The sequence below is a fragment of the Oxyura jamaicensis genome, chromosome 1 (genome assembly GCF_011077185.1).
Source record: "Oxyura jamaicensis isolate SHBP4307 breed ruddy duck chromosome 1, BPBGC_Ojam_1.0, whole genome shotgun sequence".
Classification (NCBI taxonomy): domain Eukaryota; kingdom Metazoa; phylum Chordata; class Aves; order Anseriformes; family Anatidae; genus Oxyura; species Oxyura jamaicensis.
In genome coordinates, this window is record NC_048893.1 from 45,723,233 (window position 1) to 45,749,921 (window position 26,689).

The window sequence follows — 26,689 nt, forward strand, 5'->3', positions numbered from 1 at the left end:
CTAACAATACTTTGAAGGCTCTGAAAATAGCAACAATTACTTAGCATCTATGGGCTTTACATTTCTGAACAATAACCTGAGACCCAGATCTATCCCTGCAACTCCTATGCCATTCACCAGGACTCTTTAATGTAATCAAGCTAAGAAAAAGGTGGAGGAGTTAACCAAAGAAAATCCTCTCCCAAATTCTAGGAACTCTACAGCCACCAACCATCAGTTGTGTTTCATGTTCTTTACGAGTCCCAAACCTAACTCCAGACATAGCACACGCCTCCACTGCTATTCAGCAGCACACACAACTGTGAATGGGATGAAAGAAAGAACTACAGGTCAAAATGAACTTGAGACTTCCAATGTTCCCTTGAGGGCTATAAAAACAACAGATATTCTTTGGTTTATATGTGCTTCAGTTTTCTGAACCCTAACCCTAATTCGAATCCCTGCTCAAAAACCGTTTACCTTTTCACCAGGAGACAAATCTGTCTACTGAGGGGAAAGAAAAGGTAGAGTTAAAGATCATTTCCAGCCTTCATCCTAACTGTGAGCTCTACACATAACTGTCAGCGGTGTTCTGTTTTTTATTAATTCTTTTATTAACTCCAATGACAGATGTAACCTTACACCATCTCTGTCATTCCCTGGTAAGTGTGTCCTTCTCCTCATTCTGAGAGCTGTACAAAAGTCCAGCAAGCACTTATCTTCTATTTGTGTCACACCCTGGCCAAAGTCCAAATGCTGAACCTTCTCTGCTGTTCACCTAAACACTCATCTGTGAATGCCATTACATGGGGTTTGTTAACACAGGTGACAAAATTGACCAGACCTCACCCTAACTCTATGAGCTCTTCAGACAATACTCGAATTAAGAAAAAGACTTGAAGATCTATTTTAACCTCACTAGCATCAGTAAGGATTAAATATATTCCTTACTGTATCCATGAAGAGAGAGACTGTAGAATCACCTCTCCAGTGAGGATGCTAACTCATTAAGGCTCAACTTAATGAATAACGTAATGTGAAAACGTAATGAAGAAGAGCATTAGATTTCAGGTTTTTATCTTCCCGTGAAGTTAGTAGGAAAGTGACACTGGCAAGTTAAAAACATCAGACTGCTTGCTAAATATTTTCATTTTACTTTTTAATATATTCATTTTAATATTTTATTTTTTAATATTTTACTTTTGTAACATTTAGGATTTTTTTAAGAATGTGTAATGACTTGCAGATTTGGAGTATTTGCAGTTTCACGAAGAGAATTGAGTGTTATGGTTCAGTCAAATTATACTTTCTTGGTGTTTACCTTCATTTGTTCAGTTTTTCTGTACCCTGCCGGTATTTTCCATGGAATTCTTTCTCCACAGTTAAGCAAAGACAGTTCATGAAAGGCCTCCGTAAAATATCCTATATCTGTAAGTACTTTGATCTGTGAAAAAAATAACAGAGGCTTTGGTTAAAAACAACAACAACAAAAAGTTTTTATTTTTGCTCAAAATACATTACATTTAAAGGTAATTTTCAAGTAGATTTGGCTACTACATAGTACATGGATGGAGAATGTTCTTCAATGGAAAGAAATTTTTACATTTTTTACTGAGTAAGTGAAATCTCAAAGATGAGTCCTTAAACAAATGAGGAGGGTAAAAGACAACACACCACATTCTTCAGAAACGTGCTCCTGACAGGGGAAAAGATCTTAATTCATCTGATTAGAACTTTGAGTGACAGTTCAAGGTCAGCCCCTTATCAAAATCAGTTTCACAGATGTTGCTCATCTTAGTCTCATAGCACTCAGCGATTCTTTCTATCAGCACTTCCTGAAAATACCTAAAATCAATAATACTTCAACTTTTACTACAAGTTAGATTCTTTTGAAAATAAAAACAAAAAGGGATTACAAAAAATAAGAAAAAAGGGGGGAAACACTAGTGAAATGATAAAAGTCTGTTCCAGAAGTCTGACAACATGGTTTCACCAGGATACTGACAACAGATCTGGAAGTGAACGTTATGAACAAATAAATGATTTATGTTTTGTGCTTAGGAAAACATTTAAAAGAATAGTGGAAGAAGATAAAAAATATCAAATAATGAGTATGGATCTAAGGTGGAAAATTCTTTAATGATCATATCTTTGATGTTAATATCTGTTACATGGAAAGTAGAAAGAAATGATGGAAGTATTTAACAGTCACTGTAAAACACCAGCAATAAAACTGTCTAAATAATTCTACATCCTACAAAAATTAAGAATATAAATATTTGCAGTTAGAAAGTTGTCCTATTTTACAATCTATTTTGCTAAGAAACACTAAGGATCAGCTAAACTTTAAAGCAGTGCTTTTCATAGTAGTGATATATGAAGAAATACTAAACTGCGTTTAACAAAGAAGTAAAACATTTATTTCAAATACAATGTGCAGTGATAAAAATAAAGGTTCTTTGATTACCTTGAAGATTCTTCCTTCAATACATTTAGCTGGGTCCTTACAAATCTCAGAAACAAAGTATTGGTATAATGTGAACAATGGTAAAATCTGTAGGAAAATATTAGGTCATCTAGTTACAAATGGCATAAAGCTTACAATTATAGAAATGTACTTTGCAATTATAGATGACAAATACATTGGTAATAAAGAAATACTGCTTTCACTGCCACACGGCAGAGTTAACACCACTATTTCTCTTACGCTCTATGGATGAACCTTTTATGAAATTCTTCAACTGACTAAAGCTGACCCCTAATTCTTTAGTACTATCTTATATGAGATACAAAAAGCAGAATGCAAAGTTTCTCCAAAATTATTATCTTGGATCAAGTTTGTGGTTTTTTTTTTTTTTTTTTTTTTTTTTGGTTTTGTTGTTTGACTGTTTTTTTTACTATACTGTTGGTGAGTAAGAGTGTAAAGATATTGATAACAGGGGGTTCTAAAACTGCCTGCATTTTGATGCCGTAACTTTTTCTGTATAAGTAACAAAACATTAGAAAGTTGTAAGCTTTAGAAAATAAACACAATGAAGTCTAGTAATTGTCTAAGTGAAATGATACCAGTTGTAAAATAAACTGGATGCTGATGAGACTTGTTGACAAATTCATTTACTTTCATTTCAAATTGAATACTTTTGTAGGGACAACAACATGAATGTTATAAATAAATAAATCAAACTTTCTATCAAATACACACTGTATTTATTATTATTGAAGACTTCAGAAAAAGCAGATTATTTCCTAAAAGATGTTTGCTTATTCAAACAGAAAAAGCTTCCGAATTTTAATTATAGTTCAGCTTTTACATTTTTCTTCACTTTATAATGTCCCTGAGCTTGGAAAATGCTAACAGCACTGTTACTTTCTTTGTCAAATGCACTTTCAGTTTTTCATAAAGTAGCTTCATAATTTGGATTACAAAAGCTTCAGGCAAATATTTTAATTGTACCCAAACAGTTTCCAAATGCAATTTGAAGTGCTTCTACACAATGAGTCTCTGAAGACTTTTTTTAATAAAACTTTAATCCTGATGTATTTTGATTTGTGTCAAATCTTCTTAGTGCCCAGCATCCAAAACATTCATACACATTAAACATTCAGTGGAAATGAAGCTTTCATCCTGCTGAAACTGTTGTTGCTTTGACCATGATCTATGGCCCAGATCTATACTTTGCTAGTGCAAGTGCAAAAGGAATCAAAAATGGGCATGCCATGTGAAACAAGCAGTCAAATTAAATGTCCCTGCCTCCAGGTAACTGTCTGCTCCTTGATCTCACTTGATCTCCCATAGTGAGGGCAGTTAGCCAGAACTTAATAATAAAGTGAACTCCGGTAAAGCAGGATGGAAAGAAGCAACAACCAGAGATAAAACATACATTTAGCCTGAAGTTCCAGAAGAAATCAATCAAACAAATGGTTTACTAACAAGAACAAAAAAAGCAGTAACAACTTGCTGCATCCTCCTCTCTAACCTCTCTCCTATCTTCACCCCCTAATCTTTCCTTACTCTTTCGCTGCCAGCCACATGATCTTCTCCCCTCCCTTGCACTGTCTCTGCCACTTGCAGGACCTTTGCCTAAGTGATTTCTTCTCATTAAAGCAGCAGAAAACTATCTACCTTTTCAGCTGGGAAATTTTGTGTCAAGCCAGGAGTTGATTTATAGAGGTATCAAATAATTACCTGACATGATGTAAGAAAATTTGTTGGAGCATACAGGTGCAAGGAGGAACAGATGTAGAATTGCACCTTTTCAGTACTAGTAAGTATTTCAATCTATTTATTCCAATGTATGCATCTTTGAAAGAAGTTGGATTGAACTGGAAGTGGCCAGTCATTAAATGGAAGCAATGGCCACATGATCAACATAAGAGGGCAACTGTGAAAACAGTCCATATTGTTTACATAAGAGAATGTGAAGAGAACTGCTCACATAAGAGAATGTGAGCAAGGTGCCACAGAACCTAACCAAACAGGTATTTTTCTAGAGCTTCCATGGTTTGTCATAAATATATCCAATACAATAATGTAATAATTACAATATCAAAAACTAATACTTACTATTAAATTTTGTTTTGCACAATGTAATTCGAACATAAGGAAATTCAGACTTGCAACTACAGTAGAGACATCAGCTCTGTAGCGATCAGAGAATAAATCTATTCCAGGAATGAGCATATTCACTTCATATTGTGCAAAGTCACAATCAGATGTGGGGTGTGGAAGAGAAGCTCTAAACAGGGTCTGAAAATAATAGCAATGAACTACATATAAAAAGAAGTATAGACATTTAAGAAACACTAAAAACCTCTGACTCTTTAGACTTATAAATGACTTATAAATGTTATAAATGAAACTCAGCCAATGCCAAAGTGTCCAGCTGTTTCAGGAAAAATACTTTTGACATGAAAAACATGAAAAAACACATGAAAAATACTTTTACTAAAATGATTATTGCTTTATGTGTGAACTTTATGGTGAGAAAAAAAAAAAAAAATCACTAGGGGTTCTTACGAAGACTTCTTAGATAATTCTTAGGAAAAGCCTCTGATCAGCACACAGAATGAATTTAATAATTTATTCAAGCATCTCCATAGTCAAGGAAAATGCAGAGGAAAAAATCATCGGGATGGCTTTCAGGCAATATTCAAATATCTCTTTAACAGTCCAACGGTGAGTAAAGACATTTCATGGGAAATGTTTTCCATCAGATGAAAAATCTTTTATTAGTTTTTCTTTTTCCATAAGCTAAGAGCACTAGTTTGATTTTACTAATCTTTAAATACTTGCTGAGTAATCACCTCAGTCATCACTTCTGGGAGAGACTTCTGGCCTCTTTAAGGCCAGTTAGAGGCTAATTAAGCCTTCAACAGATTGCATTTAAAGTCATTCTGAGTACAGTGTATTTCAAACTGTATATACAAGGAAATTTCCTCTAAAATGCCTAAACTAAGTGAAGCATGTTCAGGAGTTATCCTCCTGAATGAATAAATACCCTCTATAATGTAAAAATTGTAGGCAGCAAGCTACACCTTGCCACTACTTCTCTGCCATGTAACCTGACCATAGCATACTAACAAAGGCTACTTCAGCCTTTAACTAGGTCAGCTAGTGCATCTTCAGTGATATAACTTAAAATTGATGTGAACTTTAAGGAAGGAACTTAAATATTCCTCCCTTATAAAGGGAGGAAAACTAACATTGTCTATTGTCTTCCTATCATCTATATGAAGGGTATTCCTTCCCAATTGTGTTTATCATGTCATAATTAGCAATGGTATGCTAGACATACTCAGATCTGAGATATTAACAAGCCTAAAGTCAATAAGAGAGGTGGAATTTAAATAAGGTTATAAAAGAGTTTTCCAAATCAAGGAACAAATTATGGGCTTGAACTTGGCAAGGTTCAGTGACAGTAATTGATTACATTTTTCAAGACTCTCACCCTGCAAGGTGCTCCTATCCCAATTAATATCAGGCCCACTTCAGTCAAGTCACAATTATTTCTACCATTATACAGCTGCAACAAACTGTTACTACTATTTCTGTCAAAAGGAGGAATCAAAATTGTTCAGGTTTGTACCACCTGCAATTAGAGAGCTAGAAGCTAATCAAAATTCTCCTTTACCTCTGTTTCCTCAACTTATTCTCCCTTTGCACAAATTAACAAGTTTTTAAATGCAGCCAAACAAGTCAAAGAGTCACAACTGTGGCTGGCACAAGATATTAGAAAGTGGCATTGGTTTGTTTTGGAAGTCAACTAACTTCCTATTGCTGCATTGGGATGACTTAGCATTGACCCCTGTGAAGTCTAACTGACAGAATACTTGTGGTTCTTTTTCCAATATCACATTTGGTACTGATATCTTAAAACTTCCCTTTAGAAGTAAACTGAAACTCTTCTTTTTCATCCATAGTTTGTTTCTGAAAGTTTTCAAAATTAATTTTAATAAGCTTATTTTATTTGTAAATTAAAATAAATAATTTTGACTACCCTCTATTTTTAGAGCAAACTTCTTATGCAATTGATATTTTAGAAATATAATAACTTTCAATGCTAAACAAAATACAAAAAAAAAATCTTTTTCTAAAGAGTCTGTTCTCCTGATTGAAAATATCTGACAATCTGTGACGACTTCGTACAGATCAATGACAGCATCCTTCTATTGTTGATGCCATCCACCTCTTCCTGAGCAGAACACTTCAAGAGAAGAAAAATATATTTGACTGCCAAATATTTTAGTCATCTTCACGTTTCAGTATTTCATTATTTCTCAGAGACTCGCCTCTCATTGAAGTGATAATGTTTAGGCTTTAGTACAGGAATAATGTTAAAAAACAGAATAAATACATCTAATCTAATGTGCATAAATTGTCAACTACCTCTGATCTCCACGTTTCCTTCAAAGTGAGAAAAGAAATATTTTAATAGAGAGCTATTGAGATTTAAATATTAGAAGCAATTTGTCATTTGTGAATTCTAACTGAAATCGTACACTTACCTTAAAGAGTATAGCAGAAAAATAGCAGTGTTTAGTTCTTAATCTCATATTCGATGTTGTTATATACCTAAAGTACAACAGATTATAAGAAATATGAACGTGTCCATCAATATAAATTATTCAAACTTTTTTTTATCTCGTATAATAACGATACTAACACAGTCTAGATGTTTTCCACATTGGAAAACAGCCGCCTGTTTTGTAGATAGGTGTTCTGCCACATCATTCAAAGAATCATTTGACCTAAGGCATACCTAGACAAAGGGAATTGTCTAGATTCCCTTTGAAGTTAAGGGAGAGAAACAGGCAATTTAAGAGCAAAAAATAATCTAATCCAAAGCTAGAAAGATAAAACAGGTCTAGAAACTCAAAGTGTGTTTCTTTCCATAAAGCCTAACATACCCAGCACATGGACTTTGACATGGTTGCTGTCTACCTAGTTTAAACGAATCTGACAAACTACCTCACCAGCGCTAATACCATAATGGTATTAGAATATTCCTCTGATCTATAATATTCAAAACCTTTAATACAATTTCAGTCCTTTAATCTGCATTTTACAGTCTGAGACTAAGTTGCTCTAGAAACAACAACTCAAGGGAAGAATGTCTAACAGCTCAAGTTCGGCCTCAGTAAAAAAGATCTGCTTGAGGGAGAAGCTGAGAGGATTCCTCCAGATCCCTACCAGCAGCTGGAATGGACACAATAGTAATAAAGGCACAGTGCAGCAAATATGTGCCAGAAGCACCTTTAAAAGTAGCTAAGGATTGGGTCTTGCGTAACAGAACCTTAGGTTTCACCACAGCTCAGAATGAGAAGAGCACAAATGTGGTTTAGAATCAACTTGAACTCACTCCTTTTCCTCTTGAGGGCTAATTCTGAGCTGCACAATGCCATTTCATGCTGAAATACCCATGTTAATGCTTTCAAAGGTACTTCAGTTTACAGGTATTTTACAGTGTTATTAATAGGCCCTGTTTGCCAGCTAATATAGTTTACTCAGATGAAGCTCTGCCTTTTCATGGTATAATGCTTTTAAGGTCATTTAGAGCTGGCATGGATATTTCTAAGTTTCATATTTCGTACATTTTATATAGTGTACAGTATATTGAGAAACAGCTTAGATTTACATCCTTAGTGCTTTACCAGCAGTCAAGCAGTACTGTACTGAAATATTTATTGATGGTAGACTTTCATACAGTAATTCAAATTTCATTTAGTTGTAATTCACCAGAAAATGAGTACTTTAGGCAGTAAATCTGTCCTTAGGATACATTAATATTTAATATGTACAATGACTTGGGAGATGTGATATTTCAATTGAAAATCAATAAGACTGTAAAATCCTTGTGCTTATGACTTTTTATCATTTTGTTTTATTTCAATGATCTCTCCATATAAAATACAGCTGCAATTACGATCAAAGATGAGCACTCCAGAAAAGGGAACAAACACTGTTCTCCAAAAGAGCAACTTTCTTCATGAAAGGAAAAAATCCTCTTCTTTTGCTGAGCCTATTCTATAGCAACTCTTAAGTGTTTTAAATTAATTTCAATTTGCCTAATGTTCTGGATAAGCAGTTCTTTTGAAAGAAATACATATATAAATATACATATATAATATAAAGAAGTACTTACTGAGCTATCTTAGCCACTAAAACTGCTGCATGTAAACATCCCCAAATTCCTGCCTGAGAAATAAATTTCTGACTAATATCAGTAGATCTTCCAACTGCAAAGCAGTCTTTAGCGTTTTTTGGAAAACCTAACTCTTGCCAATTGTTAAGAGCATCACCAATGTTGAGTGTTTCATCAAGGGCTTGACACCAATATTTAAAAGCAGCTCTGTAACACATAAAAAAACATAGTCATCATATTGCTGACATTTTCCAAAGTGAAAGATAAGACTGGCTTCATTTTACCTCCATTGCCTGATATATAAATAATTTTGATTAGGTCAAAAACTGAAATATAGTTTCTAAGCACACAAAGATACCATTCCTGGTCAACATGTTCATTCAGACTTTTACTACGATTAAATTGTCAGGAGATAAATATTACTTCTTAAAAACATACAGAGATGCTTAATCTTATAATTAGCTAGCCAAGAAAGATGAACTATTTCTAGAGAAAAATCTCTCAAAATATAGTTAAGAGTGAGAGAAAGAAAAGTTATATGCACCTGAAAACAGCACATGAACTTAAAAAAACTGTTCAAGTGTGTAAGAATGACAATTAAATAATGAAACCATGCTCTTTTAAATTCCAGTAACAGTGTACCTTTTGTTTCCAGCATAAAAGTGAAGATTTCCAAGTTCATGTAGAGCCTGAACCTTGAGGTCTCTCTGGTTGTTTATTTCAAGGATTCCTATTATTTATTATTTAAACAATGAGAGAAAATATTGTCACATCATTAAGCTAGATACTGAATCTGGAACAAATTTTGCATGAGAAGTTGCCAATGCATGTAATTCAGTGCATGAATATCATAGAAAGATTTACTAGGCTTGCATGTTTTGCCTTCAAATGTACAATTGCTTATTCCTACTAACTCTAAAGACAAGAGTATTATGTATTTACGAATCTGTTTACCTAAATTTTTGTATTATCGTTTTTATCAGACTGAGAAAACATTCTCAGGCTGAGCTTTAAATATATGAGTAAAGCCATATTAGAAAGGTAAGACGGACACCAAGTAACTGGGTTCTCATACTCAAATGTACAGAACATGAAAGGCCTATTTCCTAGAAAAAAAAGAAAAATATGTCATGGAATTAAAATTATTCCCTTAAGCATTACATATTTTAGTTTGGAATTAATCAGCATTACACAACTGAAGTAATGCTTGTTCATAAGAAGAGGGAACTGTAGATGTGATGAACAACTAGTATCTTTTTTAGGATCTAATGCAGATTTTCAGAATTAGGAGAGAAGGTTGTGTATTTCTGGAGACCACTTTTCAGACAGTTATAACTGACAGAGGGAAATAACACTGGAACAAACAGATAGCGAGCACAGATAGGTAGAGAGTTACATATTTGCTGTAAACACAATTAAAAAAAAAAAAAATTACCAATTGTTTGTTCATAGGAAGAGACAATTACTGAAAGTTGTGACTGTGGTATTGGTTTACTCTCAACCATACTGGAGAAATTAAATTTTTCTTGAGAAAGGTCATGTGGTACTGGTAGAAATATCAGTTCAGCTCCCACATTAAATTCCAGCCTTCTCTTTGGAGAGATTTGACTGATTGCTCTTCTAGCATGTTCTAGATCAGAAAAACAATTTATATGTCAGAAAGGGTCAAGTCAGAAAAGTATTCTACTATTACGAGCACCACAAATATTTCCACACCATATTATTCAAACAAATATATGATTTTTGTGTGCGTTATTTTAACCTAGTTTCATATGTTCTTATTCACTTTGTGTGTCTCCTAATCAAACTAATTGGTGAGCACAACCAAATAAAAATATGTAACCAGTCAGAGAAAATAAGTTGGTAAGAGCTGCCAGTCAGTCCACTAATGAAAGTTTGGCTGAAGAAAGACAAGTGACACAGTTGCTTGAAAAAAAATTATCATCCAACCAAGAGACAGAAATCATCAGAAATCAGGCTGAGTTTGCACTTAAAGAGTTTCATATATAATTTTACATTCTGTGGTTTTACTAATTCTCAGTTAAAACTAAAGCCTGATTAAAAACAAAGTATTTTACTATTTACTATTTTAACTGTATGTATGCTTCATACATGCTTCATTTTGAGCAACATGATTCACTGGGAGGTGTCCCTGCTCATGGCACGAGGTTTGGAATTAGATGATCTTTAAGGTCCCTTCCAACAAACCATTCTATGATTCTATGATTCATTGTTGAGTGAGAAACACTTCAATGAAGTACTCACCTTGTGTGTGTGCAAGAAATAATGAAAGTAGTTTTCTGCTGTGTCTCAGTGCTCTGCTGTGAAATTTAGATTTTTTTAGAGTTTCCCTAAAACATTTCAGCGTATCATTCACATCAAGAGGTACATAAACTAGATGTTTGGCTTGACTGCCATCTGAAAGAAATTGGCAATTAGGGAGAACAAATTTGCATATATACAAACATATTTTAAGTTTAAAAAATGTAAAACGTATATTTGAACAATTCTATAACCTAAAAACGAAAATATATTAATGGAATTGTCACTTTTGTTTCCCTATTCAAACATGAATTAAAGAAAAACATGAATTAAATAAAAATCATTAACATTCAGGAACAACACCTGAGCAGTTTTATCTTTTTCGTTTTTTACATTTTGGTTGTTATATGACACCTATTTTCTCTGAATTCCATCTGCCCTGACCATCAGCTCAGCTTATTACTTTGATTCTGGTGTCTTAAGTCTGGGAACAAATCTTTTGCTACAACTGCTGGTCCTATTTATTACAATTCCTGTATTTTCTACATACCAAACCATCATGCTCTCTCCACTGGAACGCATAATATCATCTACTCTAACAAACAGAATTATTTACCATTTAATGACTTTCCTCAGTTGAATTCCACAAAAAGTCTTGTGCACAATGCCTTGACATCTCTGTGATAGGAGGAACTATGCTTCCATTAATGACTAAAACGCTTTGATCCCAATTGGAAAGAACAACATCTATGGGTAAAATAAGTGTTCTGTCACCTTATACCTCCTTTCAGCCTTTGTATTGATTCTGTCATTAACAGTGCAGGTTCACATTAACTTCTGTGTATGTTGGTGGGTATCCAGCAACACACGGAAAACTGGGCCCAAGATCACCAAGCTCACTCAATATACTGTAGTTCTGGATGACAACTGCTCTTCTCTGCTTTCAGATACAGTTTGAATATATTTGGAGAGATCTTCAAAATATTATTATCCATCCAAAATATCAAGAATAATCATTTGAAAACAAAACTGATCTTATATTAAAATAGACCTATTACAGGAATGGTGGAAGACCTACAATAAGAAGGAAAACCAAAACCACAAAATCCTGTAGGAAAAAATAAAAAGGTTTGGGGAGAAAAGAGAACTCATGATACTGAAATGAGCTCTGACCTGTATAATCATTTTTCATCTCAGGGTAGGTAATGCATCCAGGAAAGAGCAGTACACTAGCAGCATGGGCAACAGGCAGCTGTAGATTCCACCCTATGTAGTCTCTGCAACTCATCTAAAAAGCAAGTTTTGTTTCATGATCATTGAACAATATTCATTAAAAAAAAAAAAAAAAAAAAAAAAAAAAAAAAAAAAAACATGTTTATAGTTAAGTATCTAAACACACGGTCACATGACAAAATAAAAGAGGATATTTTTACAAAGACACCGATGTCCCATTACTAGTATCCAGGTCAATAAATGTGAAATATTCACAACACCTAAATATTAGATATATCATGTAAGTGTTCAGATGTGAAATTATGTATCTCAATTTGGGATCAAAGTTGGAAAATATAAGTAATTTATATTAATGAATTAAACTTGTATCTCTTATGGTGTTTCCTGTAATCATGAGCAGCTCACTGATGTTCAGCAAATACTCCTCCTTTCTTTGTCTGGACAAATGCTTGCAAAGAACCTGTACATGTAAGTGTGTAAGTATGCCTAAAGAGCACACTGCCTGTAAAGCACAATGTCACGAAATCCAAAGAATATCCAAAGAATATCAAAGAATATCCAAAATAGTTTTAAGGAAATAACAGAAGCAGTCTAACCCTGTCAGAAATGAAAACTTCCAGACAGTACTTATCATCTAGTTGTGCTGATGCAGACACATCACTTCATGAGCAAATAAACAATTCAGAGAAAGTTCAAGTCTCTCTGAATGGCATTGCATCGTGAAACATAGTCACACCTTCCAAATTTCTAACTTGATGCTGTATTTTCTGAACAATCTTTATTTGCTATTAGTTGACATTAGTCTTCATTCTGTAAGTTAAGATGTCTCAAAACTATATTGCTCTTCCACATAACTCAGATCATAGTGGTGTAGAATCAGAGAATATCCCAGGTTGGAAAGTACCCACAAGGATCATCAAGTCCAACACCTGACTCCACACAGGACCACCCAAAAATCAGGCCATATGTCTAAGAGCATTGTCCAAAGACTTCTTGAACTCCAGCAGGCTTAGTGCCATGACCAAGTGGCTTCCCAAGGGAGCCTGTTCCAATACCCAACCACCCTTTCAGTGAAGAACCTTTTCCTAATGTCCAACCTCAACGTCCCCTGTCACAGCGTCCCCTGCCATTCCTTCAGGTCCTATTGCTGGTCACCAGAGAGAAGAGATCAGCACCTGCCCCTCCACTCTCCATCCTGAGGAAGCTGTAGGCCACCATCAAGTCTTCCCTCAGTCTTCTCCTCCCTAGGCTGACCAACCAAGTGACCTCAGGAGCTCCTCATATGTCTTGTCCCCTGGACCCAAAGGGCTACCATCTTCATAGCACTCCTTCAGACACGCCCTAATAGTTTTATGTCCTTCTTAAATTGTGGTGCCTGAAAACACACACAGTATTCGAGTCAAGGCTGCACCAGTGCAGAGTAGAGCACGATAATCACTTCCCTCAACTGGCAAACAATGCTTGATGCACCCCAGGGTACAACTATCTCTTTTGGCTTCCAGGACACACTGGTGACTTACATTCAACTTGCCATCAAACCGAACTTCCAGATCCCTTTCTGCAGGGTTGCTCTCCAGCCTTTTGTCCCCCAGTCTGTACATACAGCCAGAGTTGTCCCTTCCCAGATGCAGAATCCAGCACTTGTTCTTGTTAAACTTCACATTGCTGGTGATTGTCCAGCCCTCTAATTTGTCAAGATCTCTCTGCAAGGCCGCTCCACCCTCAACAGCATCAACAGTTCCTCTCAGTTTAGTATTATCTTCAAACTTACTTAGTATACCTTCAAGTCCTGCATCCTAGTAATTTATGAAAACATTAAAGAGAACTGGCACTGAAATGGAACCCTGGGGAACTGCACTAGTGACTGTCTGCCAGCCTGATGTAACCCCTTTTACTATAACCCTTAGATCCCAACCCATCAGCCTGTTATTCACCCACCGTATTATGTACTTTTGTCTAGAAGAATACCATGAGAAATAGCATCAAAAGTTTTGCTGAGATCCAGTAGAATTACATAAACTAGCTTCCTTTGGTCAACTACATTGGCAACCTTGTCATAAAAAGAAAATTAGTTCATTAAATAGGTCTTTCCCCTCATGAACCCATGTTGGCTAACCACTGACTACATTGTCTTTCAAGTGTTTTACAATAACTTCCACAAGAACATTGTGGTTTGTTGGTGGTATGTGGTGTCCTTTTTTATACAAAGGACTATGTTCTGAATGGTGAGGCCTGAAAGAAGTCAGTAGGAAACAGGTCACCAAGAGACATGACACAGCCTTGCAAGCATTATGTAGCAGTATGTTGTCTCTAGGCAAGGCAGTGGTACCTGAACCCCAAATAAGTTCAGAACAATGCCTTCTTGGAGTTCTAAAACCCATTTTCCCCTCCTCCTTCAAGTTCTGTGTATATATTAGCTAACAGAAACATAACAAAAATATCAACTATACCACTGACTAGAAAAACATTTTAGAAATAAACATTAGGCTAAAAAAACTTAGTTTTTAATAGCTAATTCCATGAAAAAAAAATCCAGTGGGAATATCAGCTTACTAAAGATATAAAGCCTTAACTTCCAGTGAGCAGCTGTTTTTCTTTGGTGACAATCAAGTTCTTGAAGGTTTTTACTGATATTGCTAGTGTTTGGATTAACTCGATTTGATTAATTTTGGTCTTTAAAAAGTGTTCCAATGCAGAAACAAAGCAATCTCTCTGTATTTAATTTTAATTAATCACACAGATTATGCAACATCCAAATAAATGTTTTCAGGTTAAAAGAGCAGCATCAAGAACTAACATGAAATTAGACTTAGGCTTATAATATGGAATGAGTACACAATGCATGGAAGAAATGTTCTCTGGGTCATCAAGTCCAGACCTCTGCTGTTGCTGAAATCATGTCATACAAGCCCTTTCATGCCTTCAATCAATTATTTTCATTAAATTATTCTCATAATTTATGAACATTATGGAAAACCATATTAATCTAATCAGTGAACATACTCCTCTACATTTAGTTCACAATAAGAGTCAGCATCCAAAAAAGAGATCTGAAGTTCACCTTATTTGCATTATCAGACAGATATTTTATGAAATGAGATTCATGGCTTTCTGGGCTACTGAATTGCTGTTTTCTTTCCAGAAGCTGCCTCTGAGCATACACCAGCAGCGGAATCACCTGTTCTGTATATCTCTCACTGAAAAAAAATCAAAGTATCAATTAATTAATTTATTAATTAATCAAAATAACAGTATATTTAACTGTATAGTGCTGCTTTTTAGTATTTGTTCAAGTTGTTGTAACTTACTGTGTAAATATGTTAAATTGTACAGCTATGTGTACAAGTGCTTCCCATTTCTTCATTTGATACAACAACTCTATTGTTTTAAGAACCAGATTACATATCCATTTCAAGTCAACTACATTCACATCATCCAGGGGAGACTGTGGATGGAGATTTGAACCACCATTCTCATCAGTAATACCTCCTAAACAACTGGGAATGCAGAAGTCTCCTTCGGGATCCACAATCTACAGTGAAGAAACATTATTCTACCTGTTACTGACAAATTTGTTTTTAGGAGAAATCAAATTATATAGAAAATACTGTGCTTGTCTAAAAACTTGTTACAGAAAATAACCTGGAGATATCAGAATATAAAACAAGAGAAAGAAAATTATCTCTACAGAAGACATGATAATAAAGAATATATCATCTCAGTATTTTTACCTTAAGAGAATCGGTTGCTTGTAGTTCAGTTATCATATCAATGATCATGTCTGATGCCAAATAAAATGGCAACCAGATAGTGTTCCTAAGAAACTCCTTCGTAATGGGAAATGCATCTGTATGGGAATGGGAATGTTTAGCAATTGACTGGGATTCTTGAGTATAGTTCCAAAGTTCTCGGCAAGCATTTTGAAGCAATGTCCAGTGGCCACCACGGTGAGCAAGAACCTATGTATATCATTTAGAATAGACTTATACTTTGAAAATACAGAAATGAAAAGCTTCATTCATTTATTGCGAAGGTAGAAGTAAACTTCCAAAATTACAATCAACAAATCATCTTTAATAACAGATTACTTAATATTTCTATTTCTAAGGGATTGTAAAAACTTAATTTGGAAATTTTCATAGAAGCACTAATTTATAATTTATTTAAATTGTTGCTTCTGGTGTGAGAATAAGAAAACAAATTCATTCACACCACCTAAAAATAAATTTTTACTTGTTTTTAGGTGGTTTTATGGGAAGAGTAGTCAGACTGCTTTTCCTTTCTGTCGCTGGTCTTTCTGTCTACACTACCAAGGCATCCACCAAAACCTATAAAGGGAAAAGTATATCTGCAAGTATTTTCAGAAGTATTTAACAAAAAATGGGAAGGAAATTTATAAAGACTAAATTAAAACAGTTAAATTATTAAATATTTGATTGAGATATGCATTGTGATAGGTAATATGTCTGACATTTGATACATTGTGCTTGAACATTTTGCAGAAGATAAGGAATCATTTTTTTTCCCTGAAAAAAAAAAGTGTTTTTTTTTTTCCTTAGGATTTTTTATGTAGAAAGTTTTGCAATACAGTGTTTAGTAGTAAATACAGTGTTTAATAAGAAAATGTATATTACCACTGCTCTTCTTAAATGAATAAAGATTTTTGTAAAATGGTCCAATAAAATGGTATCTGATGGAAACTGGCTGCATTCTCTGGGGGACCGTGAGATGGATATTTCCATATCATTTGTCATTTGAGTTTGAGGAGTATATGTTCCACCCAATTTACTGGTGTGCTCAGAAGATCTATCTGTATCTGAAGACAAAACATACACTGGTTAAAAATGAGTTAAAGTTCTCCAAAACATAAAACAGAAAATATTATCAGTCAGCTAGGATTTTCCTGTACCAACTAAATACTTAAATGTTAGGAAATGCCAAAGTTAAGGTTATCATATTTAGAAGGTTATGATATTTAAAATGTAAGATGCTCTTACTTAAGATGAGGAAGAAGCAGGAATAGAAAAAAAGTTTAAGCAAAATAATAATATGTACAAAATAGTTTCCAGCCTCTCAGCCAGAACACAACCATCCTAGATGTTATCAAGTTTTAGGAAGAAGTCACCATGAGGTAAGCTCCCAAGAACCTTTCTGAAACCAAGGCCTCTTTAAAGGAAAAGTTAAGAAAAAGAGTTTTGTGACAAATTCTGTGGTATGCATAGAATTGCTTCGTTATTTTATTCAATAGCATCTGTCCTCAAAGGGGAAACATGAAAGTTCATGGTGGTGGGATACAGCAATATCTGAACTACAGGTTTCATGGTAGAAATGAATTTCACAATAAACAATATTTGCTGTCCAAGGTAAACTGCATACTTCAGTGAAAATCTTTCATTCAAAATTGCTGAAACAGCTAGGATGTAATAAGCAGGATCAATGTTTTCAGCAATATTCAGTTCCCAAGGCTTGTAAACATAAAGAAAGACAAAAGAACATGACTACAAGTAGTCTGTTGCAAAGAGAACCTATGAGTTCACCAGCTAGTTTTGTCATAACTCCTTGGAAAAGGCAAGGAGTTTGGTTGATTCCTACCTAACAAAGGAACAATAGCATAATTCTCTACAGCTCCAACAAGAATGTATTCTTTGAAGTACTTTTGAAAAGACTAAACTTTTGATTTTCTCTTGAACTTACAGTGGTTAGGCAGACTGATTTGTGTTGCCTTGTATATTATCACTGTCTGAAGTAATCAAAGTGCTATATTTCACGATTAGCTGCAAACAGGGGCCGCCTTTCAGATCCTGTTGAAACCTCAAATGATGTTACTGAAAACAGCTGGGATAACAGACAGAACGGTAAAACATGAAAGAGAAATTTGAGGAAAAAAGGTTCAAGGTAAAAAAGGATCCTGAAGTAGCTTCTGCCTTAGGAAAACACTGTGATGCCTGCAGTGGAGAAAGACACCTAAACTATTTTACTTAAAATTTCATAGATGATAATAAACTTCCATCTATAATTTTGAGAATGACTTACTGAATGACCCAGGAAATTATTGGACAGTTAGGAAATCTAAAGAAAATTACAGAGCAGTTAACAACCACAGAAATTGATAAAAATCCTAATTGCATTTAGAATAATATGGAATATTACATATTAATAGGTGTAGCAAGTATGGCTTCTGCAAACTAAAAGCCAGTATCACTAAATTATTAGAACTTAGAAACTTAGGATGAAGAATCATCACTTTATAAAAATATTTATCAACACATTAAATAATGGTCAGAGTTATTATAAATGTCTCATTATTGACTATGACTTATGCTATAATAGGTATGTCAAAAAGAGAAAATACAGGAAACACTTTTGAAATCTAGAATGAAAATCTCCTATTTAAATGGGCATTGAGTGATTTTCCAATGGTAATGTGCAAAAATAATGATGGAAGTCAGGACAAAAATTAAGAGAAGGAAAAAGGTACGTTGAAAGTGCTTCAATTTGTATACCCACTAAAAGTTCTTACATCTTTGTTTTTTGGTCAGTCCTGAAGGTGACTTTTTAAGGAGAAAAAGAGGCGGTGTTCTTCTGTTATTCTCTACAGATTCTCTCACTACTACAGTTCCAGAATTATTTAAGGAGAATATTTCAGGATCCAGAATATTGTAACTGCAGAATAGAAGAAAAAGGAAGTGGGAAAAAAAAAAAAAAAAAGATATAAGCATATAAAATTCAGTTTCTCAAAAGTGAGATTTCATTTTTTTTCAAAACTTCCATGATATTTCAAAACTTTCAAAAGATGTAAAATCTGACCAGTCATGTAAGCAACCAAAAATGTGCATGTCCCCTGCCCTATGACTGAAGACAAAATGTAGTACACTGTATATGCATTTGCACGTGGAAGCTGAATTGGTCATATGACAAACTGACTGCTGATACTGTAATTCAAATCTTTGCATTAATGGCAATAATATAGTGATCTACTTTAATAGCAATCATTTTAGGAGAAATTTCTTCTCAGAAAGAGTAGTTAGGCATTGGAACAGATCGCCCAGGGAGTCGGTGGAGTCACGGTCCTTGGGGGTGTTTAAGAAAAGGCTGAATGTGGTACTTAGGGACATGGTTTAGTGGGTAATTTGGTGGTAGGGGGATGGTTGGACCAGATGATCATGGAGGTCTTTGCCAACCTTAATGATTCTATGATTCTGTGATTTATAATACAGTAAGATATACCTGTCCTGATGCTGTGAACCACAAATTCCAATGTTATATTGCTCTTCCAGTTTCCTTTTAAATAAGTGGTAGTGTGCAATTGCCAGATAAATATTCATCTGAGACCTCCAGGGCATCTCTTCAAGACATATTTGATGAAACTTCTTTCGGTTTAAGTAGTTGCTCACAATTGGTGTCAGCAGTACCACTAAGGTGCGATGAGCTACTTTTCTCAATTCTCCCTTGTGTTTCCTAAAACAAAATATATGCAGAACAAAAAATTAAACTGTGTTTTCTCAGAGCTTTAGAAAATCAAATCATGATAATCAAGTATCCCATTACATATCCACAGACTTGTATTAACTTCAGAAGGATGTCATATTTCTAGCAAAATGATTTTTGCTTCAGTCAAGAAAACAATTGTGCTTTTCATCTTCAGTGCAATTAACACACACTAAATCCTATTTTATACTTTACAAACTTCAATAAGACATTTGTTTTAGTACTTACAAGAAGTTTAGCCCTATGTTCAAAGTTATTTGTACCTGAATCATTCAAACAGGTATTTATTCAAAATACAGTGTGTGTTTCTGTCATTGTTTTGGCTGGGATAAAGTTAATCTTCTTCTTCATAGAGACTCACAGAGCACTGTGTTTTGGAATTTTGATGAAAACGGTGGTGATAACACACGGATGCTTTCAGTTGTTGGAGAGCAGTGCTTGCACAAAGCCAAGGCCGTTCGTGCTCCTCGCACTGCCCTGCCAGCGAGGGGCTGGGGGTGCACCAGGAGCTGGGAGGGGACACTGCCAGGACAGCTGGCCCAGGCTGACCAGAGGGATGTCCCACACCGTGTGGCGCCGTGCTCAGCAATAAAGCTGGGTGTTGTGGTTTAACCCGGCTGGCAGCTAAACACCACACAGCCGTTCGCTCACCCTCCCCCCTCCCTCTCTGGGATGGGGGAGAGAAACGGGAAAGTGAAGCCTGTGGGTTGAGATAAAGGCAGTTTATTAAGATAGAAAATAATAATGATAATAATAATAATATGTACAAACAAGTGATGCACAATGCAATTGCTCACCACCCGCTGACCGATGCCCAGCCCAACCCCGAGCAGCCGGCCCCCCCAGCCCGGTTAGCCACCCCTATATATTGTTTAGCATGACGTCAGATGGTATGGAATACCCCTTTGGCCAGTTTGGGTCAGCTGTTCTGGGTTCGTCCCCTCCCAGCTTTTGCTGCACCCCCAGCCTGCCCGCTGGCAGGACAGAGCGAGGAGCTGAAAAGTCCTTGGCATAGTGTAAGCATTGCTCTCCAGCAATTAAAACATCAGCATGTTATCAGCACTCTTCTCATCCTAATCCAAAACATAGCACCCTACCAGCTACTAGGAGGAAAAATAACTGTCCTAACTGAAACCAGGACACTGGGGTAAAGAGGAAAGGGGGATGCTGGTAATGATGGCATTTGTCTTCCAAAGGAACTGCTCTGCGTGACCAGCCCTGCTGTCCTGGAAGTGGCTGAACACCTACTTGCCGATGGGAAGTAGCAAATGGATTCCTTGGTTTGCTTTGCTTGTGCATGGCGTCTGCTTTACCCACTGAACTGTCCTGATCTCAACCCATGAGTTCTCACACTTTTACCTTACTGATTATCTCCTCCATCCCACCTGGGGAGAGTGAGCAAGTGGCTGTGTGGTGCTGAGCTGCCTGCCAGGGCTAACCACAACGGTTTCACACAATCTGTTCAGGAGATGGAGGATCTACTATTTTACTGCAAATTTGCAAATTTACATTTTTTTTATTGCTATGTTTTGGTAGCTAATCATCCTCAATCTGAAGAAAACATTCTATTTCAAAGGTGGATTCTTGGCTTTAATTTCTAGCAATAGATTTTGTTTGTTTCTCTGTATTACTTGTATTTTCTCTTTTTGAAGATACATAACAATACTGTAATCGAATCACATCTCATTTTGATAAACTGATCCCTTTATCGTTTCAAAATATTTTTCTGCTTGTTTTCAGCCTCTAAAATGTGGACAGAACTGAAAATCATGTTAAGGAAGTTTTCTTTTTCTGTGGAGGACAAAAAATGGACAGTTCAGGTACATATTTAGAATATCACGTACAGAAGACTTTTTCAGAGACCTTTGTTTAAAATACTTCTATAATCCGTTATGCGATTGCTTATATTCATATATTTTCTAGCTTTCTAGTTGCTAACTGCTGGAAGTGTAAGTGACCAAAGCACCAGTTAATAAATACTATTAATTCCTTTAGTTCATAATGTAGTGTTATTGCTAAGTTAGCTAAATACATATAATTATCAGCCAAAAGAAGGGATTTCATTTCTTGCTATCAAGGAATGGTTTTCTGAAAGTTACAGAACAGATAAGCCAAAAAGACTAGCAGAAGGATGATAAAAATTGATACAGGAACAAATAAATATTCTATATTAGATTTCTAATAACTAAGCTCCCCAAGATGGTTTGAAAAGCATTATAGTACTCAGATTAACACAGCTTTTCTTCCATATTAAATTAACATACTCAAGCTAACACAACTGAAATACAGTCTTTTATTATTAATAGAAAGACCTTAAGATCTCCTACAATTATTCTCTGAAATAGCAATGAGATGGATTTTGTTCTGTAGACAGGAAGCCAATTTTATACCAAGCTTAAGTAGAAAACTGATTGAACTTTGCACAAATTCATCCATTTCACAGGAAAAATATATATATGTATATATACTTAACTGTAAACTAGATTTCAGACAAAATGCTTTGGTTCTGTAAAGCAATTTGACAACTTGCATTCATTTACCTTTGTGCTTCTGGAGATTTCATTATGTCTGGATGTTTCGCAAAATACTGTCTAAGAGTCTGTCTTTTTCTAATAGGGCTCAACGTTTCTTGTCTTTGTTTCTTCAAAGCTGATGCCTCTGGTTTCTTTAAAGCTGAGGTCTCCACATTCTTTAAAAACAATCTTTCATTACAATCGTAAATACACTTCAAATATTTATTTATACTTACATTATCAATTACTTGAGGTATACAACAGTTTGGATTATGCAGGAATGGAACAGAACAGAAAATAAATTCTGGAACTCTTTATCAAAATATGGCAGGAAAAGAAGTATGTAATATTCCAGAAAACTTTACAGTTTTTCTGGAAGGGATATGTCAAATGGCTGACACTAGGAAGCCAACTATTGTTTCATATACTGTTGGTTTCTATCTCAAAAATAATTACTTCTTCGCTATTGTTATAAATAGTAAAAATCTGCAATGCAAAACCAGAAAAAAAGTCTTTCCCACATCTATCTCAGATGCTAGAAGTATTACAGCATTACTTATGAGGGAGAAAACTCTTCCTCAAAAATAATACAAATCCATTAAGATTATTATGTGGGAATAAAAACACAAATATATTTTAGAAGAATTCTAAACAAATAGCCTTTATTGTGCAATTAGAATGTCTGCAGAGGAAACAGTTACTTGTTTAAGTCTAAGTACAACATATTGCATAAAAAGGCCTAAACTGATCTCCTTTTCTTAATGTGATGGTACTCAGGGCATATGTATTTGTTTTTCTAAAGGGAGCATATGAAAGCTCTCATTGAGTTTGGAATTCATTACTCCGACGGATCTCAAATACCTCACAAGAGTTGGTCTTTCACATAAATCCAATGCAAACTTTTCTTCTTGGTTTTAAGAGTGCAGAGGTTTGCTGAGTGATAGAGTTTGTACCTTGGATTTTAGCAATTATGTATGTCTTCTTTTTTATGACATTGTTTTTTTAAAAAATATTTTTGTGCTTACAGCATTGCTGCCATGTAAAGACAAACATGGCTCCTTAGAAGTAAAACTCACTTTCTGGAACTCCCCAACTCCTCTGGTGTACTTCCTGGTGCCTTCAGGCAGAGTGGGAGAAATTGTTTCTGGTCTTGAAGTTCCATTGATACAGAGAAGGTGGTCATTCCTCCTGGCAAAGAAGTAATAATGATAAACTTATCATGAACATGTTAAACTCCTTTCATAGTTAGAGGGTTTTCCTGGGAACAGGTAGAACACATACAATTTGTATTTCACTAGGAGTTGTAAATTTGGCAGTTTTTCTTTCCTATCCCACTGCCTCATAATAATACAGTGAATGGCTATATTATAAAGTGGTGTCTGTGAAATGGAAAAGTCTGGAAACTGTTGATGGTAGACAGGATCTTTGAACAGACACAGTGACTTCTCAGCTTCAGGGGAGAAGTCTCCATGTACAACACAGTCTCAATAAAACAGTTTCCAAGCTGTATAAACTTTCTGTGTTCAAGGAACTTCTGCAGACTAGGAGCCATGGGAATGGCTACAGATGGGACTACAACCATGTACAATTTACAGTGTCTGCTGTAATTGTGACACTGTTGAACCCAAGTATTAATTTTACAGTACAACTATAACAGCAACCTACCTTTTCAAGTAAGCTTGCACATTTCCTGACCATTCCAGGACACTTTGAAACTTCTCTTCATTCAGGATTTTGTGCAAAACTTGAATAAAGAACTCAAGAAAACGTGGTTTCTTTTTGAATTTCATCACTGCAAAAAAAGCAATAAATAATTAATATTTTTTCTATTTATTCTGTAACAGGTTTCTGAATTCAACTTTAATTACAACTGTGTATCTCTCAAAGCACCCATTCATGTTATGTTGCATGCCAATAAAATAAAAGAAGGCAGATTTAGACTAGATATAAGAAAGAAATTCTTTCACATGAGGGTAGGTTTGCCCAGAGAAGGTCATGATACACAACAGCAGTTGCTAAATATTTATTTTTGTGACTAGGCATCCAGAATCACAGTTTCACCGTATTTATGTACGCTCCTGGAATGACAAATATTATACAGACTAAGAAAACAGTTTTGGAACTATTTTTGTGTTATTATATAATACTATTCAACATGACTAATTGTACACTTGCCTGAAAATGCAGAGAGAAAAAAAAAAAACAGAACAATAAAGATAAACAAAGTAACTGCACCCTAATCACTTAGGCTGTTTTTCTCAGTGACAGCCACATTAGTGTACAAGCATCTCAGTTCTCACTGCAGCAGTGGAGCTGTGTTGTAGATTTAGGCAGATTTTTAATTGTTTGCAAAGTGCTTTGATTGTTGAGCCGTCTTGAAAATTTTTTATCAATAAATAAATGAGCATTTATCCTATCTGAAACCTATATTAATTTTACAGGCAGGGCTCCACTGTTATTTTGAATACCTGTACTAAAATAATAACAATAATAATAAAGCATTGGCAAAGGCCACATACCAGAAACTTAAATCTTACTTCAAAAACACAAGGGTATTCAGTCTTTTGTGAATTCCTCCTTCAGTAACAAAATTTAATGTGGAAATGGCATCTCTCAATTTAAAAAGAACATTCTACAGAAATGAAAAATTTGAAGACTTGGCACAACTGTAAAAATGACCTCATTTTCAAGTTCATGAGAAAACAAATATTATCAAAATTATTTTCACTATTATTATTTTATGTACTAAATATATAATCTAAACATGTTTTAAGTATTTCATACACTTCTAAATGTGTCTATACTGAAGATTTTTTTAAGCTATGTTTTAGTTGATTTTGTATGTACAAGAACAAGTGAAGAAAAAAATTCCAAGAGCTTATTCCAAGAAATAAGTAGATTGCTTTATATTGGGAAATTTCTATAGTAAAGAAGCCTTTACAACTAAACTAGATGCCAATCATCCTACCTTCACGATAAGCAGTGTTTGATGTCCAACATGAAATTATAGGGTAGAGGAACAAAGGATCTTCCTGTCCTGTAAGCTCTGATCCACGAACTACATCAATAAACAAATCAAATCCATTATGACAAGTAGTGACAGTGTTAAATAGAAACTCTACATGCAACCATAACTGAAGACTAGAAAAATCCTTCTTTAGTACAGTTGCTTTTAAATCTCTCACTGTCATCCAGAGAGAAATTTAAAAGCTTGCTCTCCTGTAACATGAATAACTGTGCCACTGTGTAATGAAGAGCTTACAGATATGACTGATGAACTTCCAAATACTAGACTAATGAGCAAAATGTCTGGAGTCCATCAGAGGTATAACATCTCCATACAAATCATCTGTGGAGGAGATGATTTGTGCAGTAAGGAAATGTCCAAAAATGATATTTAAAGATATACAGCATGAACTGAACACATGATGCTACTAATGACTAGTGCTTATGCACATACTTGGTATACAGACATCATAAGTAGATAAAAGAATATATTTTTTCTTCACCTAAATATTTATGTAAATAAATTTAATTGCATATTGTAATATATAAATATTCCTATACGTATTGTTTTATATGTGTAAATAGTATATAAAATATATAGGTGAACAATAACTTGGATTCAAGCTTCCAAGAGTTAAAGACAACTGTGTTACCAACTGATGAGGACCACAACAATGTTACATGTGCTACTTGATATTTTGCCTTGATAAAGATATATAACCTACAAACTTTATGCTGAGGTGAGTTCCATGGTTGAAAAAGATGAATGCAGCTGGTCCCTGAAAAATGTGAGGTTAAAAATGGACTCTGTAACACCAGTTGGGATTGTGGATCGACAGCTGCAACCTCCACTGGCAATAGTCTATTGTATGCAAAGAGCATCCTATTAAATAGGACAGACAGCAGGACAAGCAGATTATTTATTATTATTTTTAGGTCAAGTCACATCCCCTGTTGGTGTTCTCTCCTATTTGACAAGTTCAACCATGTATTACTTCAAGTGAGGATTTTAACAAAGAACAGTACTTCCCAAAACATTTAGAATGGGAAAACATTTGAAATTTCAAAATTTAATATTGCAATGTGTGAACTTTTCCTCAGTTTTCTACAGAAGACACAGATTCAGCTCTTTTTCATTTTTCTCTTAGAGAATCATCAATGGAATAGTAACTATTGATTCACTTTTAAGAATTTCCTATAAAAAAGGCTTTTGCCAATACTTTTTTTCAACAGCATGCCCTAAAAGTGTGCAAATTGTCCTAAATCATTTATACATATTTGTATGGATGGATGCAAGCTTTGTTATTTGTTATGCATAGCAACAGCAGAAGACTCCTGTATTGACTAGTATACAACTATCCTACTGGAGCAACGGAGCAGACTTCAGCAGTCAAGTATTCATCAATTAATGTAAATATGCTCTTCTTTAACTGATCAGCTCTAACTTTCTATTAAGAAATAATGGAACATAATTTTATTAAATCATCAATGTAATTTCCAATTAACTTACAGAACTCATTCATCCTGTAACCTGTCCTGCAGAAATGCAGGCATCAATGTCAGCAG

At 34.9% G+C, this 26,689-nt stretch overlaps 1 protein-coding gene across 2 annotated transcripts in view; it reads right to left on the reverse strand.

The window, feature by feature from the left end:
- The window catches only part of CFAP54 (cilia and flagella associated protein 54), a 111,827-nt gene that overhangs the window by 32,868 nt on the left and 52,270 nt on the right, over positions 1 to 26,689 (reverse strand). For both annotated transcript variants that reach the window (XM_035315008.1, XM_035315007.1), the window contains 19 exons: positions 25,086 to 25,175; positions 23,783 to 23,909; positions 23,194 to 23,305; positions 22,145 to 22,293; positions 19,344 to 19,574; positions 18,637 to 18,779; positions 16,751 to 16,932; positions 15,848 to 16,075; positions 15,425 to 15,648; positions 15,178 to 15,313; positions 12,057 to 12,171; positions 10,887 to 11,039; positions 10,057 to 10,251; positions 9,264 to 9,351; positions 8,622 to 8,828; positions 6,985 to 7,051; positions 4,544 to 4,726; positions 2,447 to 2,533; positions 1,301 to 1,423 (listed from right to left, as the gene is read on the reverse strand). In XM_035315008.1, coding sequence (XP_035170899.1) covers positions 1,301 to 1,423; positions 2,447 to 2,533; positions 4,544 to 4,726; positions 6,985 to 7,051; positions 8,622 to 8,828; positions 9,264 to 9,351; positions 10,057 to 10,251; positions 10,887 to 11,039; positions 12,057 to 12,171; positions 15,178 to 15,313; positions 15,425 to 15,648; positions 15,848 to 16,075; positions 16,751 to 16,932; positions 18,637 to 18,779; positions 19,344 to 19,574; positions 22,145 to 22,293; positions 23,194 to 23,305; positions 23,783 to 23,909; positions 25,086 to 25,175 — 2,840 coding nt within the window. The remainder of the gene's footprint in view (positions 1 to 1,300; positions 1,424 to 2,446; positions 2,534 to 4,543; positions 4,727 to 6,984; positions 7,052 to 8,621; positions 8,829 to 9,263; positions 9,352 to 10,056; positions 10,252 to 10,886; positions 11,040 to 12,056; positions 12,172 to 15,177; positions 15,314 to 15,424; positions 15,649 to 15,847; positions 16,076 to 16,750; positions 16,933 to 18,636; positions 18,780 to 19,343; positions 19,575 to 22,144; positions 22,294 to 23,193; positions 23,306 to 23,782; positions 23,910 to 25,085; positions 25,176 to 26,689) is intronic.